The sequence below is a fragment of the Lissotriton vulgaris genome, chromosome 1_1 (genome assembly GCF_964263255.1).
Source record: "Lissotriton vulgaris chromosome 1_1, aLisVul1.2, whole genome shotgun sequence".
In the NCBI taxonomy this organism is placed as follows: domain Eukaryota; kingdom Metazoa; phylum Chordata; class Amphibia; order Caudata; family Salamandridae; genus Lissotriton; species Lissotriton vulgaris.
This window is the reverse complement of record NC_141685.1, coordinates 435,705,211-435,723,691: the sequence shown is the minus strand read 5'-3', so window position 1 is coordinate 435,723,691 and position 18,481 is coordinate 435,705,211. Positions and strand designations below refer to the sequence as shown.

Here is an 18,481-nt window from a genome sequence, read left to right as displayed (position 1 = left end):
TACACAATTCCAATGCATACCATGCAACATAATTCCATTGCATAACTCCACGCCACACCACACAATTCCACAACAAACAATTCCAATCCAACCCACAAAATTCCACACCAGATACACACACTCCACTCCATAACACCTGGCTAAAAGACATTGTCATTTACAACGCCAATAGCTCTCAGATTCCCAAGGTCTATTGTCTTTCTAGAACAAAAAAAAACGCTTGCAAAAGAGAGACCTATTGGCCTTGCCAATGCTTTTTTTCTCTCAGCTCTGGAATCCTCAGTGGTGAATTAAAAGTTGTTATAGATGCAGATTGCTCTACTAAGCACTCTGCTCTAGCCCTGCACGCTTTTTGGAGTCTTCGTACACAAGCACATTTATGCAGCATCATGCATAGTTTAAAAAAAAAAATGTTCTTATATACTGATCAGCCATCTTGGAAAAATAAATAAAAGTTTTCAAATAATATGCCCAAATAGCCACCAGTACATAAAAATATAGGTGCACACAAATCCATATATCATCAGCCATATATACATTTGATTTCTTAGAACAAAACTGGAGCCTAAATTGTTGATTGTGGGACCCTTAGACTTTGCTTTTCATCGTGACTCTCTCTCACTTAACTACACTGTGTAATCTTGGGCATATCCGGTAATCTTCATTTATGTGAATCCTATCTCAATAGTCTGAAGAAGATGCAAAATAAACAGAATCAGTCCACTCGCCTGGATACTTTAGGCCTACCTGGATGTTTAGTGTGACATACAACACCACACAATTCCTCACCACACAAATTACTGTTATACAATTCAACACCACCCAACATAATTACACTCTACATAATGCCACCCTCAGTAACATGATTCAACTCCACATAATTACACTCCACTTAATGACAGATAAATACACCCACATAAAACCACTCTATGCCACATAGCAACAATCCACATAAATTCACCCCACCCCCTGCCATATAATTCCAATCAGCATAATTTCACTCAACGCCACACAGTTCCACGCCACACTACACAAATCCACTCCACTCCATACAATTCCAATCCAACTCACATAATTCCACACCAAATAACATACATCCACTCCAAACCAAAACCCATGAGTAAACCACATTGTCCATTTGCTCGCCTCTAACTCTCGCAAATACGAGACCTATTGGCATTGCCAATGCTTGTTTTAGTCTTCTGCCTGTGCCATTGTTGTCTTGCACGTCTAACACCAGACATGCTGTTTGAAACTCTGCCTTCCTAGGTAAATAACTGAATATAAATGTGCATGGCAGCGTTTCTGAGTAATGAATTGAAACTGGGAAGACTTCGTTCACACTTTTTAGATTTGTGGGACTAAGAACGCTATAAACACGTTTTCAGCAATTTACAACTGATGGGCGGTAAAGCGTTAAACTGGATGACGCCTACGTCACGGGAGTCCACCAGGAGGCGGTGCCCTCGGACGCTCCGGTCTCTTATAACGCCAGCGATAGTAACCTGGACTCATACACCTTCCCTTGTTTACTATGGAGCTGTCGGTGATGTCTGCGGGATCTTTCTTTCTGCAGCAGTTGACGCTGTCGAACGTCCTGCTGTTTTTGGCAATCTTCCTCCTTGTTGGCGATTATGTTAAAAGGAGGGCGCCGAAGAATTACCCCCCAGGACCCTTCTCCTGGCCCTTTATTGGATGTTTGCCATCCATGGACTTTGCTCAGCCTCATGTCTCATTAAAAAAGGTAAGATTACAGAAACAATTTAAACGAACTGTGACAGACCCGTAGGTTTTGTCGTTTGTATACAGGAAATGCTTTTTTATGATATTTCAGTTACAAATGGGCGGCGGCGATACAAGTTTACATACTCCAGGGAGACCATTGAAGTGCAGCGCGAGGCGCGAGGCACTCTCTCGCAGCTCAGACTTCGCACAGAGCAGCAGCGCCAGCTTCGCTCCCTACTACCCATCTCCCGGCACGGCTGCAGTAGTGCCCAGCGTCATACATGCACTTAACATGTACACATGGCAGCCGTATTGTAAGCTCTCCTCGCTCAGGGAGCAGCAGCGCTGCGCGACCTTCCTCCCTGATAGTAGAGGTTAAACAAGGAGAGGTGACACACCTCCATACACACCTAGATGTCTGAGGGAACAGGCGCAGCTGTAGAGAATTGGCGTAGGGCAGCGCAACCTTCACTGCGCTGCTTTACGCCAATTCGAAAGGGCAGGAATGCACCTCATTTACAAGATAAGCTTCAGCCAGCTCATAGCCGCCACGCGCCAACGCAGGCACCCGAGAACCATGGCAAAAGGGTGTCCGTGTGGCTGGCATGGTTGTTTTGTTCCAGGAAGGTGTGCAGGATTGTTTTTTGCAGAAGGGGGGGACCCAGGGAGAGCCAGGCGCGAGCTGGTCTCTCCCTGGGTGCGTTCGCGCGAGAATCAGGTAAGCAGGTGGGGTTGATTGGGGGGAGGTAATAAAAGGAAGTCAGGCTGGCGGTTGGGCACGGCGTTAGCGGGAGGCAAGGGAAGGGAGGTTCTTTTTGCCCTGCTAGCTTGTTGGTAATCTGTCAGGGGGCCATGGAGGAGGCGCGGAGGTCGGGCGGGCTGTCCAGACGCTTTGCGCCGCTGGGCGCGGGGACCTCAGGCAGCCTGGAGTGCCGGCGGTAGGCGTAGGTTGGTTTGCCCCCCCCCCCCCCCCGCAAGGCTGCTGGCGGGCCGCGGGCGGTGTCTGCTTGTGTCACCTGACCCGGACGACGATGACGACGGAGAGGCCGCCATGCCGGCGGCTTTGCAGATGACGTCCCAGGTTCCCGCAGACTCGGGGCCCCCGCCGGTGACCCGGGGGCCCACCAGCAGGTATGCCTTTGCCTTTGGGAGGTGCTGTATTGCGTGGGGCGCCCGGGGGGAAGCGGGGGCGCTCTGTGGGCCGGCGGGCCCCGTGTTTGGTTGGGTCACCTCCTGGCAAGACCAGGAAGTCTTCGGTTGTTTATGGGGCTCAGCGAGGGCGGAGCCTCGACCCTCAGTGCCCCACCCGGGCCCATGTTCCTGCTCCTTTTACCAGGGGCCCCTTACCCTTCAGTGCCTGGTTTGGCAGGCGGGGCTTTGCCCCATTTGCGGGTGAATGGGCAGCGCTCCCTGCTGTCTCCCGCCACCCCTGTGCTGGGGTCAAGCTCTCCAACATTTACCCAGTAAGTTGGCTCAGGGCTGCCCAGAATTGACCCCCCCCCCCACCCAGCTGCACTGCCCATTTCCCCCCCCCCCCCGGGCCATCCCCTCAGCCACTGACTTTCCCACCCTAGTGAGGTGCCCCCCCCCCTTTGCTTCCCACCAGTCTTAGGCCTATGGTGGGCGCCCCCTGTTACCAGCCAGGTGCTGTTCCCGGCTCCCCGGGGGGAAGCCTGCTGCTTCCCAGGGCGGTTTGGCGACCGGGTTGGGTGGTGTCCCTGGGTTGGCGCCGGTTGCTGGGTCCTCGAGGGGTGTTTCCCTTGCCTCTGTGGGGGGGGAGGTAGTTTTGTGGATTCTTCACAGTCTGGTTTGAGCGTCCGCAGTTTTCGAGTTGTTCCTCCGGCTGAGCGGCTGTTGACTGGTTCTTCGGGCTTGGGAGCTGTCCCTACGGCTGTTTCCAGTGGTGGATCGCGGGAGAGTTATCTGGAGCGGATATCTCTTCTGGAAGTTTTTGCGCGCGCGGAGCTTTCATGATGTCGATTGGCAGTTTTATGATGGGGGAATTGGTGATGGGGCGCTGCCAAGTGGCAGTGCAAAAGTTTCAATTTCTGGGGAAGCTTTCTAGTTGGATGTACAAGATGATGACTTGGAAGGAGGGGAATTTGAGGGATGTGGGGGTTGGGCTTTTGGCAGCACGGGCCCAGAGGGGTGGGTTGGGGCAACCCTCTGTTTCTAGTAATTTGGCAGGAGTCATGTGCGGACCACGCAGCGGTACGTGAGACAGGGGGAGTAGGCTAGCTAAAATGGATCAGGTGGATGTTCAGCAGAAGTCGGCACGGTTGCCGAGAGGTAAAGATGGTTGGTGGGCCGTGTGGAAATCAAGGGAGAGTCTCCCGGTTAAGGGTACCAGATCAATCGGTACAGGGGATGGGGTTATTGGTGAGCGAGTCGCTCTGGCACCGAGGCTTGAGCGGCCTGTGAGTTTTGAATGTTTCTGATGTGCAACCTACAAGGGATGTTTCTACAGTTGGGGATGGGGTGGCTGCTAAAAAACCTGTCACGCAGCGGTACTGGCGTGGACTAGACCTTCTACAGGGGATCATGTTGATTTTCAGAAGCAGTCGGCACAGTTGCCAAGAGGTAAGGATGGATGGTGGGGCTGTGTGGAAACCAAGGGAGAGTCTCCCTGTTAAGAGTATAAGAATAATTGGTGCGGGGGATGGGATTGTTGGTGAGCGAGTCGCTCTGACACTGAGGCTTGAGCGGCCAGTGGTTTTTGAATGTTTCTACTATGCAACCTACGGGGGAAGTTTTCTACAGTTGGGGATGGTGTGGCTGTTCCAAACATGGTTACGGAGGATAGTATCCTGCCGAAACGATCGCCATGAGAGTGCGCAGTGTGGGGGGGCGGCATGCTCTCACACAGTGTTTTCACGGACAACGGGTTGGAGGCCAGGGGAGGGGTTCAGGGGGTAGGTGACAACCTCCGCGCTTTGTACATGAGGCCTCCTACTCCTACTAAGCAGCACATTCTGATTTTATGGTTGGTGTACTATCCTGACTTTGAGGCTGCTGCAACTTTGTTCTGGGGTTTTTTCAGGGTTGGGTTTCGGATTGGTTATCAGGGTCCCCGGGTGGGTTGGTAGTCTGACACTCTGAGGTCTCCGAGGGTGTGCCCTCAGGTTTGTGCAGAAGAAGTTGGATGCTGAGGGATCGGATTGCTGGTCCTTTTCTGAGTTGTCCTCTCCCTGATTGGATCGTCTCCACTGGGGGTGGTCCCAAAAAGGCGGTGGGGGAGTTTTCGCCTCATCCATCATCGGTCCTGGCCTGAGGGTGCATCCGTCACCGATTTCATTGCCCAGCTGCCTCAACTGTGCCATATGCTTCAGTGGGTGACGCCTTACGGCTCGTTCGCAGGGCAGGCTTTGGGGGTTTTCTGCTGGCAAAGAGTGACATTCAGTCGGCTTTCCGGCTCCTTCCTATCCATCAGTGGGTTTTTTGGGTCTCTTGGGCATGCATTTTGGGGGGGGGGTGATTTTTTATGTCAATAAAGTATTCCCCATGGGCTGCTCGGTGTCATGTTCCCTCTTTGAGACCCTCAGTACCTTTCTGCAGTGGCGCTTCATTTTTTGTCAGCGGCCACGTCCTGGTCTGCCATTACCTTGATGACTTTCTTTTCCGGGGTGGGGGTCAGTCCGGTGCAGTATCAGGCGGCTTTGGCAATCTTTCAGGCTATGACCAGGGATTTGGGCTTTCCTCTGGCACCGGTTACGGCCGAAGGTCCCTGTACATCACTGACTTTCTTCGGGACTGAAATTGATACCACGACTATGATGACGCGCTGGCCTGCTGCTACTGTGCGGGAGATGACTGATTTAATACGCTTGGTGTTGGGAGTCCACAAAGTGGGGCTGCGGAAAGTCCAGAAACTTTTGGGGTGCCTCAATTTTGCTTGTCGGGTTGTTCGGGCGGGTAGGACGTTTTTGTCGACGTCTGGGCCTCTTGATGTCCGGCGCCGGCATTCCTCATCTTTCGTGTGCGCCTTACAACTGCTGTTCGTGCTGATGTGAATATCTGGTTGCGTTTCCTGCAAGATTTCAATGGCGTGTCCTTGTTTTTTGCGGATGAGGACATGGTGTGGCAGGTGCAGCTGTTCACGGATGCATCAGGAGCTCACGGCTTTGGCATCTTGGGAAGGTCGTTGGTGCGCGGCTGGCTGGCCAGTGCGCGGGAAAGTACAAGGTCGCAGCATTACGTTTTTGGGACTCTTCCCGTTGTTGGTTGCTCTGTGTATCTGGGGGGAGGGTTTTTTCAGATTCGCTCCGTATTGTTTCACGTGGCCTAATATGGCAGTAGTTGACCTTGTTCATAAACTAAGGGCCCGCGATTTGCGGGTACCAAAGCTCCTGCGCGCCTTCATGTTGCGGTGTTTACAAACTGAATATTGTCTTTAAAGCTCGGCATGCTCCTGGAGACATTATTTGTATCGCTGATTCTTTATCTCGCTTTCAAGGGTCCGTATTCCTGGGATATCTGATGAACACTTTTTATTGCAGTTTGTTTTACATTTAGCGGACAAAGGCCTCTCCCTCCCGAGCATTCCAGGCAAGTTGGGCGGGGTGTCTTTTTATGGTCAGCTTTGGTGGGAGAGGGATCCGGTTGGGGGGGAGGGGGGGGTTTGTTGCGTAAAGTTCTGAAAGGGTGTGTAGGCTCCGGGCTGGTGGTTAGAAGCTACGGCAGCCGGTGACCTTTGATTTGCTTCAGTGGCTTTTATCGCACTTGGAGGTGTGCTGCTATGATGCATTGGAGTGCCACAAAATTTCGTTTGTGCTTTGTGTGGTTATTCATTGGGGCATTTCGGGCCTCTGAACTGCTGGGTTTGAGGGGTTGAGTGGGAATGACCAGAAGCGTGGTGGTGGTGGCACATGACAGGGTACGCCTGTGGCTGAGGATGTCCAACACTGATCAGATGGGGAGGGGTAGGTGGGTGTTTCTGGTTAGCAGCGGTGTGTATGCATGCTGCCCTGTGGGGGACTGGGAGGTTTTTTGTGTCTTCTCCTCATTGTATCTCGGGGGACAATTTTTTGTCATGCTGATGGCAGTCCCATCCTTGTTTCTCAGTTGTCAGCTGTCTTCCGCAAGGATTTGTTGGGCCTGGGAAGGGATCCTTCTCGGTTCGGCACCCATTCCTTCACGTTTTTGCGCGGCGAACGAGGCCGCCAGGTTGGGGTGGTATTGGTCTCAAATTCGTCGTATTGGGAGTTGGCGTTCTAGATGTTGTAAAGTATGTGAGAAAGTAGTCCGCCTTTGCTTTGCCTGACATCTCTTTTTCTCCTAGGTCTTTGGCCCCCAGTCGCTGGATACAAAAGGAGGGTGTGGATCCTGGGGCACTCTTTTGTTAAACGGGCTGCTGTAGTCGCTGCGCGTCAGCTTTGTGGGAGATCTCTTGGCTTCAGCAGTCTGACACATGAAGTCTCCTGGCATGGCGCGGGGGGCATGCGTTGGGGCGGTCTCTTTCCTGCCTTGGCTTCTAGGGTTGGGGGGGCCCTTCGGATCTACTGGTGCTGCATCTTGGAGAACACGACTTAGTTTCTCTATCAGGTTTGACTTTGCTACAGTTAAGGAGACATGATCTCGAAGTCATCAGGACCACATGGGTGAGCACCATGGTGATATAGACTGAGTTCGTGCCTCGATTGCAATGGACTGGGGCAAGGAGCTATTCCGCCATGGAGCAGGCAGGACGCAAAGTGAAGAGAACAATACGACGTTTTGTAATCATTTATGTATCTACGGTTTGGCTCATCATAATTGGAAAGTTTCAGAGAAGCATTTATTATGTGAGGACGAGGTCCATCTATCTACATTAGGCATTTCTTTTTCCTTCGGGAGCTCAGAGATTTAATTGCCACAGTTCTTCAGGTGCAGTTGTGGGGTGCTCCTTCCCTTCCTTCTTTGGGTGGGGCAGGAAAACGCTAAAGGTTTTCCTGGGTGGCGGTTTTTGCTAGTGGGGTGGGCAGCCTGGAGCGGGTTGGCCATCCTGAAGGGTAGCTCGTTGGGTAATCCTGGGGGTATTAGTCAAGAGTTAGTTTCGGGTTCTGTTAGGTAGGGAGTTTAGGCATAATGTGTAGATTGGAATTTTATGATATAAATAAATAATGAATGTGTTCAAGAAATGTATTATGCACCTGTCTTAAAATAAAGTGGCCTTTCTTGCTCCTTGAAGAAGTGTGGACAGTGATTTCTTGCGCGAAGGTGTACCTACCTGCGCCAAAACAATCACGAGAGACGTTTTCCTCTGTCAATGTGTGCTGCCGAATGCAGCTCATGCCGAGGTAACTCTGGCTATCACATTGTCAATTAATAACGTCATTAGTTGTAGCTCACGGTATCTGTTCTATAGTGGTATAGTTGGATTCCATATGCCGATATTAAGGGTCCTATGTAGATGGGTATTTTAGTTGAGAGTGATATTTGCACTTGTGTCTTTACTGTGGGTGTAAATGGGTCATTGAGTGTTTCTGCAAGATTTGAGCGCATGTTCAGTATCCACTACTACCAGAGTATGACGTGAAAAAAGTACTGGGAGAAGTACATGTGTATCCAATTTACAACATCACAGTTGGAAGTTTACGGAGATGTTTGCACATACAAACTGATACTTTCAGTCTCACTTGCGCTGTAAATAAAGTGCATCTATTGTCACCAAGATCAAAGTAATCCGATTTGTTGTAATAGATCTTGAAAAGCAACTCTAAGTGGAGATAATATTAGTGAGGATTGCAGAAGTTCAGTCACCTCCCCATTTTTTAGTTCTTCTTTACAGATTTGTTATGGTAGCTAGCCTTCCTTAGATATGTTGGTGAGGATTGCAGTTCAGTCACCTTACCTTTTTAGGTTTCGCAGCAGCGTTCGCGCAGGGCGAAAACTTTTGTTTACCAGTATGGACAAAAGTCCAGCTTCTCTGTTCCATTGGCTAGTTCCATAAATGGAGGCTAGCCATTGGAAGAGAGAGGCGTCTGTCATTCTGCGAGGCGACTCGTGGGCGTTCCTGAGATTTTTTCTCATCCAGCCCCTTTTATCATGTCAGTGCGGCGGTGGGTGGAGTTTATTTTTTGGGTCGTCCATGTTTCTTTTGGTCATTCAGCGGCCGACCGCCGCCGGAGGAAGTCCAGGTCCAGGTGAGTACTTTTGATTGTGGCCGTTCCCGCTGTCCGTGTGCCCGTTCCCGCACCCCCCTCCCGCTGTCCGTGCCTTTCCCGCCCCCCCTCCCGCTGTCCGTGCCTTTCCTGCCCTCCCTCCCGCTGTCCGTGCCTTTCCTTGTTAATATTCCAATCAAGACTCAAACACAAATCAGATCTTTTGGCCTTGTCAGTGCTTGTTGAACCACTTCCAATGTATTTGATAATCTTAACATCAGTGGATGTCCTACACTTTACCAGGAGGTGCACATTTTGTGGTGTAAATAAACAGTATGGGAAGGTGAGTCGGCCATTACCCTTCCCCGGTCAAGCCCACATTCCTCCACAACTCCAGTTGTACTTCATTCACAACGCATCTCAGCGTGGTTCAAGTGTGAATGTTTTCAAGTGGGCATGAATACCACCTGCTCACAGGGAAACCTTTGCTGCTGAAGGTGGCAATTCAGTTTCTTGGCCCTTAGCCCATCAGGTGGTAGACAAGCTGGATTCCTCTGTATCAACAACCCCTGCACAAGTACACAAGGAATTCATTCGCCCATAAATACAGCCGCAAACAACGTAGACACGTGGAAAAAAGACTTTGGTGCCAGTTGGTTTTGACAGGGACTTTTTAAATCAATCAACTAACTAAGCATGTAATAAAACACACACTTCTTCTGCGAATGAACTGCCAGGAGATTGACAAGATGCATTAAATCCTCCTCAAAACAGTGAAGTCACAAAACACACAGAGCAGCCACGGACTTCTCACGTGAGGCTCTGAGGCTGAACCGGTCGCTTAGGTTCCCTGGCAGGTCATCACCGTACGGTTTCCTTTCACAACTATTCCTGGTAAACATTTATGAAAGGATAATTCGCCCGTCCACCAAAAGGCCCCCTTAGGTTCCCGGGCGGAATGTAAGACGCGCAGCTCGCCCGCACGCGAGGGAGCCTGCTGAGGTGAGCATCAGAGAGGGGAAAAAAAGTAGCACCACCCTGAAGGCACGAGGCGCTGCATCTTGACGGCACCCGACCAGGGGGCACACATGCCTGAGCGGTGACCTTTCGCAGCAGCACCAAAGATCATCCCTGTTGACGGAGGAGGCAAGTAAGGACAACAAGGGACACCCGACTCACAAAGAACCAGGGTACCTAAGCTTGCACACGTAAACCGCTAATTCCAATTAAAGTTTAGTCCAGAGGTTTTCATTCTGTTAAACACACAGCATGTCAGTCACGTTAGACGGTATTGCAGGGACGTACTCTTCTGCTCTTTCTTTAACGTGCCTTTTAAACGTTTTGTATTATGGTTTTAATTACCTACACAATATATTTTCGTACTACTGGTACAGCATGTGTTGCACGTCAATCCTAAACACATTTTTTTAATGGAATGTCTTCCTTTTTCGTACTCGCTCTTGCATGCACCCTCCAATTTCTTGAGGCCGGAGGGACTCTTCCCGGTGGTTGCTATCGCAGGCCCGTTGGCCTTTCTCCTTACGTGCTCTGCACTTTGTAATGTTGTATAGGAAGCTGCATGTGCAAGCTCTTGATATTGGAGTGCTCGATACTTGTGTCTTCAATGTCGAATTGTTTACTGTATCGCGTATGTGTCACCATTTAGCCACAAACATAAATGTTTCAGGTTTGTATATTTGCATCAATAAATGTACAGATATTTCCACCATCCTTTTTATAAATCATATACGCTCTGTGCGAAAGTCCGTCCCTGCGCCATGGCAGAAGCATCCGTGTTTCCTTTCAACAAATGGCTGCGTAGTCCTTTCGCTAAATGTCATTCACCCACCTTAATTTGTGTAGTTATTGGTACTGTGATAACTATATGTTTCTTCTTCAGGGATGCAGAAGACGCTGTATATGGGCGTGATGGCTACGACTGTGACTGCAAAGTGCTATGGAGTGCATAGTGACTGCAGAGTGCTAGGGAGTGCAGAGTGCTAGGGAGTGCAGAGTGACTGCAGAGTGCTAGGGAGTGCAGAGTGACTAGGGAGTGAGTGACTAGGGAGTGCAGAGTGGCTAGGGAGTGCAGAGTGGCTAGGGAGTGCAAGGGAGTGCAGAGTGCAAGGGAGTGCAGAGTGCAAGGGAGTGCAGAGTGCAAGGGAGTGCAAGGGAGTGCAGAGTGACTGGTGAGTGCAGAGTGACTGGTGAGTGCAGAGTGACTGGTGAGTGCAGAGTGACTGGGGAGTGCAGAGTGACTGGGGAGTGCAGAGTGACTGGAGAGTGCAGAGTGACTGGGGAGTGCAGAGTGACTAGGGAGTGCAGAGTGACTAGGGAGTGCTATGGAGTGCTAGGGACTGCAGAGTGACTGCAGAGATTAAACTAATGACAATGTAAATGGCAATGCCATTTATTTATCTGTTTTCAAAACCAACACATAAATACAAATTTTGTCATTTACAATGCCAATAGCTCTAACTTTTCCAAAGGCAAAACCATTGCATTGTAAATGCTTGTTTGTAGTTGTTATTTACAGGTTTGTGTTGGCAGCTAGCCTTCCTTAGGAATCTAGGCTTACCACTGGTACAAGGTGCCCATGTTCAATATCCACCTTCATGTATGCTTTAGGCTTGAGCAAGCACTTGCTGTTTTAATGGGGTTGGACTGCTAATGTCAAATGTAAATTAGTGAGCATGATGGGCGCCCTAAAGCCTTCACACTAAGGAGGCAAAGGGTTGGAGCCGACCTTTATCTCCAGATGACCTAGCTTTCCTAAACATTGTTTTTTGCCACAAATACGAGGTCTAAATATGGAGTTTATTGCTTGCAACTTAAGCTAAATATATTTTTATATCAAAGTTACATTGTACCAAAGCCCACACACAGTGATGTGCAATTAACTGTTTCCAAAGCTTTACAGCCTTTTAACAGCCTGTGTTATGCAATCACACCTAAGTCAGGGGCGTAGCTTCAGGAGGGCTGTAACACCTCCCTAATGTATTAAAAAAATTGTTGGGTATAGGAGCTTTCAGTCGGGTAGGGTAAGGTGTCTGTCGGATTTCACCTGACATTTTTAAATAATCATGGTTACAATACTGTTTTCTTTTGTAACCCCTCACAATCAGAAATCTTTCCCATTCCACTGGCCCTTCACCCATCAAGCGCTGATTCTCATATAATGATTAACATTATATTGTTGGAAAATCTGAAGGTCACGCCCCTCCCCCCCAGTCTTACTGGCCAAGCTACTCCCCTGCAAAAAGTAATGAGCAGTCCCACTTCCGACCTACCTGGTCAGCCATCCCTCATCGGGCAGTAAATCCTGTGTGATGCAGTTCCCAACCATTAGACAGTGTTATGGAGCACCCAGCCTAGTGCACTCCCCATCATGTCTGACCACCATCCCAATGTCCGCCATCACATTTAACATTATTGTCAGTGCCACCATGCCTATTTTAGGGAGTAGAAATCAATGCCAAACTGAGTTAGCTCAAGTGCGACTGTGTTAGTCATGTTATAATATGGACTGGAACCCGAGGGGTATCCCATAGAATGCAAGTGTTTACCCTTGACGTAAACAGGTCTTTAATGGTGCAGATCCTTTATACTTTATTTGTATTCAATCATACTTACTGAAATATTTTTCAGCTTTCAGAAAAGTATGGAGATGTTTTCAGTCAAGACATGGGGAGTTTAAGATTTGTCACGGTGAGTGGATTACAGACTATCAAGGAAGCCTTTGTTCATCAAGGTGACATTTTTGCAGATCGACCACATATTCCTATCTTCTACGACGTATCAAAAGAATACGGTAAGTTTTATTTTATCTGGTTGATGGTTAGTTAGTCATTTTTTAAATATTAAGATCTTTTAAAAATACTCTTTAATTTTAATCATCACCAAGAGTATCTGAAGCCTGAGTTTGAGTACAATGAACATTTGTGGTATTTTCTGCATATCTGTGAATTTCTAATATCCTTTAAATAAACTTAAGGTATAAACATACTATCTTATAAGCTACACATTGTGAAACAGTAAAAGTATTTTGAGACTAACTGCCATTTACTCCAAGATTTTCATTAAAACCCACAGCTGTTTCTGACTATATCTTCCTTTTTAGGTCGAGCCTGGGCAGCGCATGCACTGCTTTGCAAGGCATGCTGTATTCAGATAGGGACTTGAAGCTCTTCCCATTCTCCCCCCCATATTTTTCATTGGCTTGTGTTATTGTCCACTGTAAACTGTGGCTGTTTATTCGTCAATAGGCTTAGTAGTTCCTCCTTAGTACCGCCTTCTCTCAATTTGTAACCTCCCATGGCGACACCCCCTGTTATGGGTGTTGTTACTCGGTAGGCGCTACTTACATCCTCCGAGCACTATTTTCTCAAATACCTTTGTCCTGCCTGCTGTTGCAGGCAGAACACCCTCTCTCCTAACACTTTTTAAAATAATTTGTAGCTTGCATTTGCAATGCAATAGGTCTCGCATTTGCGAGGGTTTAAGCTATTGGCATTGTAAATTACAATGCCTTTCATTTATCTATTTTAAAACCAACACATAAATAATAGGCATTGCCATTTACAATGCCAATAGCTCAATCTATCTTAAATGCGAGACCTATTGATAGCAAATGCTTGTTTATTAAAGTGTTTACTTTCATACTTATATTTACATTTTAGCTTGATATTTAATTGTTCATTATACTCTCATCGAATGTCACAAACCAGTTCGTTGTATCATTCTATTTAGAATAGACGTCTTCAAACTGTGGGTCGCGCCTTGGATGTGTTCCGGGAAAGGAGGCGCTGGGCGCAAATGAGTCTGCAATTACTTGCAAATGAAGGTAGTCCAGATGCGTGAGAGACACGTTTCCAGGCTGTCTTCGTTTACATGCAGCAGTTAAAGTGTATTAAAAAAGTGTGAGAATGAACTTCAAGTGATGCCTACTGTTTAAACATATACTGCCTCCAAAGCAGTCCTTATTTTTGGTGATAAACAATTTGCACACATTTACATTCCTTTCAGGTAACAAGCACCCTAGTGAGAATACATGTTTCTGCGTTAGTTCTCTATCCCTCTCTCTTTGCTTAAGTGCTCAGGAGCTCCTCCCACTAGTCTCAGTGTGTGGCCACTGGACTGCACTTATGGCAGACGGTAATATAAAAAAAGGATGTGGGTAGCACTTTCCTTGCTAGCATTAAAGGTCATGTCCCAATTGCTGTGCACAGAAAAGGGTCCAAGCAACACAGAAGGAGGGGGGTAGATGTCTTTCTTTGTTCTTGTTTGTTTTTGTGCACAATACAGCAGAAAGCCTATGTTGGGCATCTGGCCTAGATGTGATAGTCCCGTTGAGTGGGCAGAGTTAGCATGCTTTGCAGCGCTGTAGATATCATTGGTGCTGCATCTGCGGGACGCCTCTTTGCTGAGGCAGCTGTTGCACCATATAAGTTGGGTTAACCTAACGTAACATAACATCGTTGCTTTGTTCCTCAGAGCAAAGGCCCTGGGGAGAATGAAGCAGAGGAACAACATGAATTGGGCAATGAGAGATGGAAGGGAGATTAATGGTGTGAGATGTAAGGGAGAGGGATGGTTTTAGATGGGAGCCCATGTTATTAAAGGGTTGAGGCGACAGCTGGCTTCGCAAGGCAGTAGTTATCATTGGAGAAGTTGGTGCAGGGCCAAGAGGCCCACTGCATCATAATTACAAATGTTTTACTAAAAGAAGTGGGTATGGGGGCTCATTTCCTCTGATAGCATTAGGGCAGATGGTACCTTTGTCGTGAAAAGGGGGTCAACATGTGGTATCTAATTTTTGTTCTTCAGAAAGAGACCGCTTGTGTCAAGATTGAAGCGATGGTCAGGCATTATGGGGAAGTAGTGAAAGAAGCCTGCTTATCAGGGAAACAGCCATCATTAGTGCAGCGGCCGACTTACATTATTGCCCTCAGCACTCCAAATATGGGGATTAGTGTTTTTGGTTACTTCTGTTTTTGTTGAATGCAGTTGCCCTTTTATAAGCCTTACATTTAGGGGTCGATTCCGATTCGGGAAAAAAACCGTCCGTACGATTTGTATCCGGAGCCCTCTCCGGACGAATCGTACCCGTCCGTCCGAGTCACGTAGTACGATCCGTATTACGTGAATCCGTCTGAATCGTCGCGATCAGTACGTATTGCAAGGCTGAAACCGTGAACCGTACGACTCGTACACATGCCGTACGACTCGTACACATGCCGTACGACTCGTACACATGCCGTATGACTCGTAGACATGCCGTACGACCCAACGAGTATGATCCGGACCGGGGTATGAGGACGCGATTTGTACGGTCCACGTCAGGTAAGGGCGAGTCGTACGGAAAAGCACACAAACACATACACACCGTACGGTCCGTACCCCCCATGATCGCAGGAGTATGGCTCGTACACCCATCGTACATGGGGTACGGCTCGTACACCCATCGTACATGGGGTACGGCTCTTACACCCCATGATCGCAGGGGTACGCACCATACCCCTGCGATCATGGGGGGTACGCACCGTACCCGGGTGGGCCGTTCCGTACCTGTTTTGGCGCGAACTCTGCTTTTACGGCTGTTTTCAGCTCCCGTAGAAAAAGGGTCGTACGATGCGTACCTGACACGTATCGTACTTGCTGGGTTGAAAAAACCAGCCGCGAACTGTACAGATGTCGCGTACAGCGGGCTCCGAGGGAGAATCGTACGGAGATTAGAGTTTTACGGTCTCTGTACGACTCGTACAGCTCCTGGTACAAATCGTACTTCGTCGTACGTACGGGGGACATTGCAGGGTACGATTCGTATGGGAAAAACACTCCAAACGGCTATTCGGAGCGCTTTTTCCCGAATCTGAATCGGCCCCTTAGTGTGGATTACGAGCTACAGAAAAGCACCTTCAACATAATCCCGCCCGTGTGAACAGCCCTCCTGCTCCCCAAAACTTTGCCTTAAAGTTTTAGAGAGGGGCCTAACTTCCAACATTTTGCTGGGGGACGGGGGGAGGGGGAAGCAGGGGAGGTGAAAATGGGGAACAGAGCAAAGAAGTTTGAAAACCTCTTTTGAATGTCACTTTGATGTCCTCTTTATCTGGCTGAATAAGTGAGCAACGTTATGCTTTCATAACAAAAAATGAGGAATGTACTGAGAACATTCTGGGGACCATAACAAAACTGATTAGTGCACTCTTCTATTAGTGAACCAGAGCTCAGAGAAGCAGTCTTTCCGGAACATGTCCAATTTAATACTTTGCAAAAAGAACAATTGATGGACAGAATGCAGAACAATTTGTGACAAATAAACAACCCAGGCAAAACACAAAAACTGGCAAAGTTCAAATAAATAAAAATGAAGCATCAGAATAGCATAAAGGATTTAATTTAATAAGTTTGATAAAAATGTCATGACGATATTCATTGGCATAATCATTCATTAAAAAACAATAAAAAAGATTCTTTCAATACGTATATGTGATGAACGAATTATATATATAAGAAGTGTTCCCAATGATGCAAAGAGGCGATGGCTTTTCGTCACTTAGAACGTGTCTTCATCAGGGCAATGCCATCGTATTACTAAAAATAGATAAACAGAGTTTTAAAATAATGCATGGGGAATATGTGTGTCCTTGATAGCGCCTGATGTGTGGGGAGTGCAAGGTCGAGTTTGGTATGTGCGAACTCTTGAGATTAAATGCTGCGCGATGATGTGTGCGGATGTATTGTACCTAGTGTAGAAGTGCCACCTCTAGAAGTTGACCTGCCTTCGCAGTAAATGTGAATTGGCTGTCTGGCTTGTGATTGGCTGGAGCTGGCTGGTGTGCACGGCTCCAGGAGTCAGGATGGGTCTGCCCCAGTGATGAATGGAGAGATCTGCATGCTTGATGGCAGGGAGGAGTGCACTTGGGACCTGAATAGGGCTGGGCCTTCCCTCCACAGTGCTGGCTCCACCCCCTGTGGTGCGTCTGATGTCCCTGGCCTGTCTTGTGAATAAGGAGAGGGGCTGAGCAAAACAAAGTGCTCAAGAACCAGCTGCATCTGGTTCTCCCCTTGCCTACACTGCTACATCAAACGACTTCTGTGTATAAAAGAGGGGCTGTGACCCCAAGTAAATGTTCTTATTTGAGGACTTGAAACTACCTGGGGCGTGCTGCTGCTGAAGCTCAGGGGAATGCTTGCCTCCCTGGGCTCTGCCCACCCCCTGAATGCCTGGAGGACTTTTTCTTTGCTGAGGTGCCGGGTGCTCCATTTCTTTGCCCCAGGACCTTGCTGCATCTTTTTAGCACCCTGGGAATGCTTTCCCTCTTTATTCCAGGACCATTTGCTAATGGGAGCCCTGTGCTCCTTTTCCTTGTTGCCCCTTTAAGAGGGAATCCCCTGGGGAGGGATTCCCCCGTGATGCCTGCCTAGCGCGTGCCTACCCCGCTTATTTTAACATTGACTTGCAGGTGTCAACCCTGCATTATGCTTGTTTATTTTCTATTACCCCGTGCGCAGCTGCCCACCCTGTGTCTTCGTTTAATTAATTAATGCGGGTGCCCAACCCGCGGATTTGTGTCCCTTGCGGGTGCCCACCCCGCATGCCAAATTTAGACTTATTCTCGAGGGAGCCTACTCCTTGTTTTGCACCAAGCAAGAATCACCGCCGTGGCCCTGAGGCTTCGTTTGTCCCGAGGAAGCAGCCGCCGACGGTGCCGTGCTGGGATTGGTCGCAGCCGGCAGAGACTCCAGCGGCGTCACTAGGGTGGAGCGCAGGGATTGGCTCCACCTGGAGGGCTTCCCCACGCTCCGATCCAGGATGTCCCACGCTGCAGAGGAAGTGCTGCTGCCCATCAGCGAGGTTCCCCTAACGAAGGGAGAGCCCGTAGCTAAAGCAGAGCACCGGCAAGGGGGGAAGCCGGCCCCCGCCACACTCGCGAGGAGAGCGCCGTACGCAACCTCAGGAAGCCCTGGTGAGTGAGACAGGGCTAGGGGGGTGGCGCAGTGAGATCATGTGGCGGGCCAGAGCGAGGCCCAAGGCTATTTTGTACCTCAGAGCGGCCCGGGTCAGTGATACCCCTGTTGGGGGCATAATTGTTCTCAGAGCCCCGTGGCTCTACCATGGGCACATCAGTGTAAAGTGCCCATGCGCTCCACGCTTCGGGAGGCCAGTTCCTGCTCCCTACAGTGCCCCTGATTAGTTCAGGAGCCATATCCTAGTGACATACTTTATTGCTTAAGCCCCGTATGGCCCCACCACTTGCCTCTTTTATATAAAAATGCCAGTGCTCCATAGTGGTTGAATGCATTTAGTTAATTTTGCAGAGCCTGGATGGCTCCACCATTTTGCGCAATTCATTTAAAGGGCCAATGAGAGCCCATGCCGCATTTTGCTGATTCCCAGCTGCCCAGCAAGTAGTGGGCAGCTGCACCGTTTAGGTCCTTTCATTTTAGGGGGACATTTACTTTGAATCCAGGAGTGATACGCACTCCTTTGCCCCATCTCTACCTTGACCTGCACAGCTGTGCAGCACTTAGTGCCAGCTGCAACGTTTAGGCCTTCATTGAACTTCCCAGCTGCCCAGCAAGTAGTGGGCAGCTGCCACATTTAGGTTTGCGCCAAGTGCGCCCCCGTGACTGTCGCTGCTTAGACAGCAGCCCTGACTTTATGGATAGAGGGC

At 48.9% G+C, this 18,481-nt stretch overlaps 1 protein-coding gene across 2 annotated transcripts in view; it reads left to right on the top strand.

Annotated features, from left to right (window-relative positions):
- Positions 1–1,279: 1,279 nt before the first annotated feature.
- Positions 1,280–18,481, top strand: part of LOC147747313 (cytochrome P450 2J2-like) — a 350,337-nt gene continuing 333,135 nt past the window's right edge. Inside the window, exons 1-2 of one of the 2 annotated variants that reach the window (XM_086953095.1) lie at positions 1,280–1,744; positions 12,453–12,615. In XM_086953095.1, the coding sequence (XP_086809221.1) occupies positions 1,535–1,744; positions 12,453–12,615 (373 nt within the window). In that variant the 5' untranslated portion in view covers positions 1,280–1,534. The remainder of the gene's footprint in view (positions 1,745–12,452; positions 12,616–18,481) is intronic. The other variant, XM_086953104.1, reaches the window with a different exon arrangement.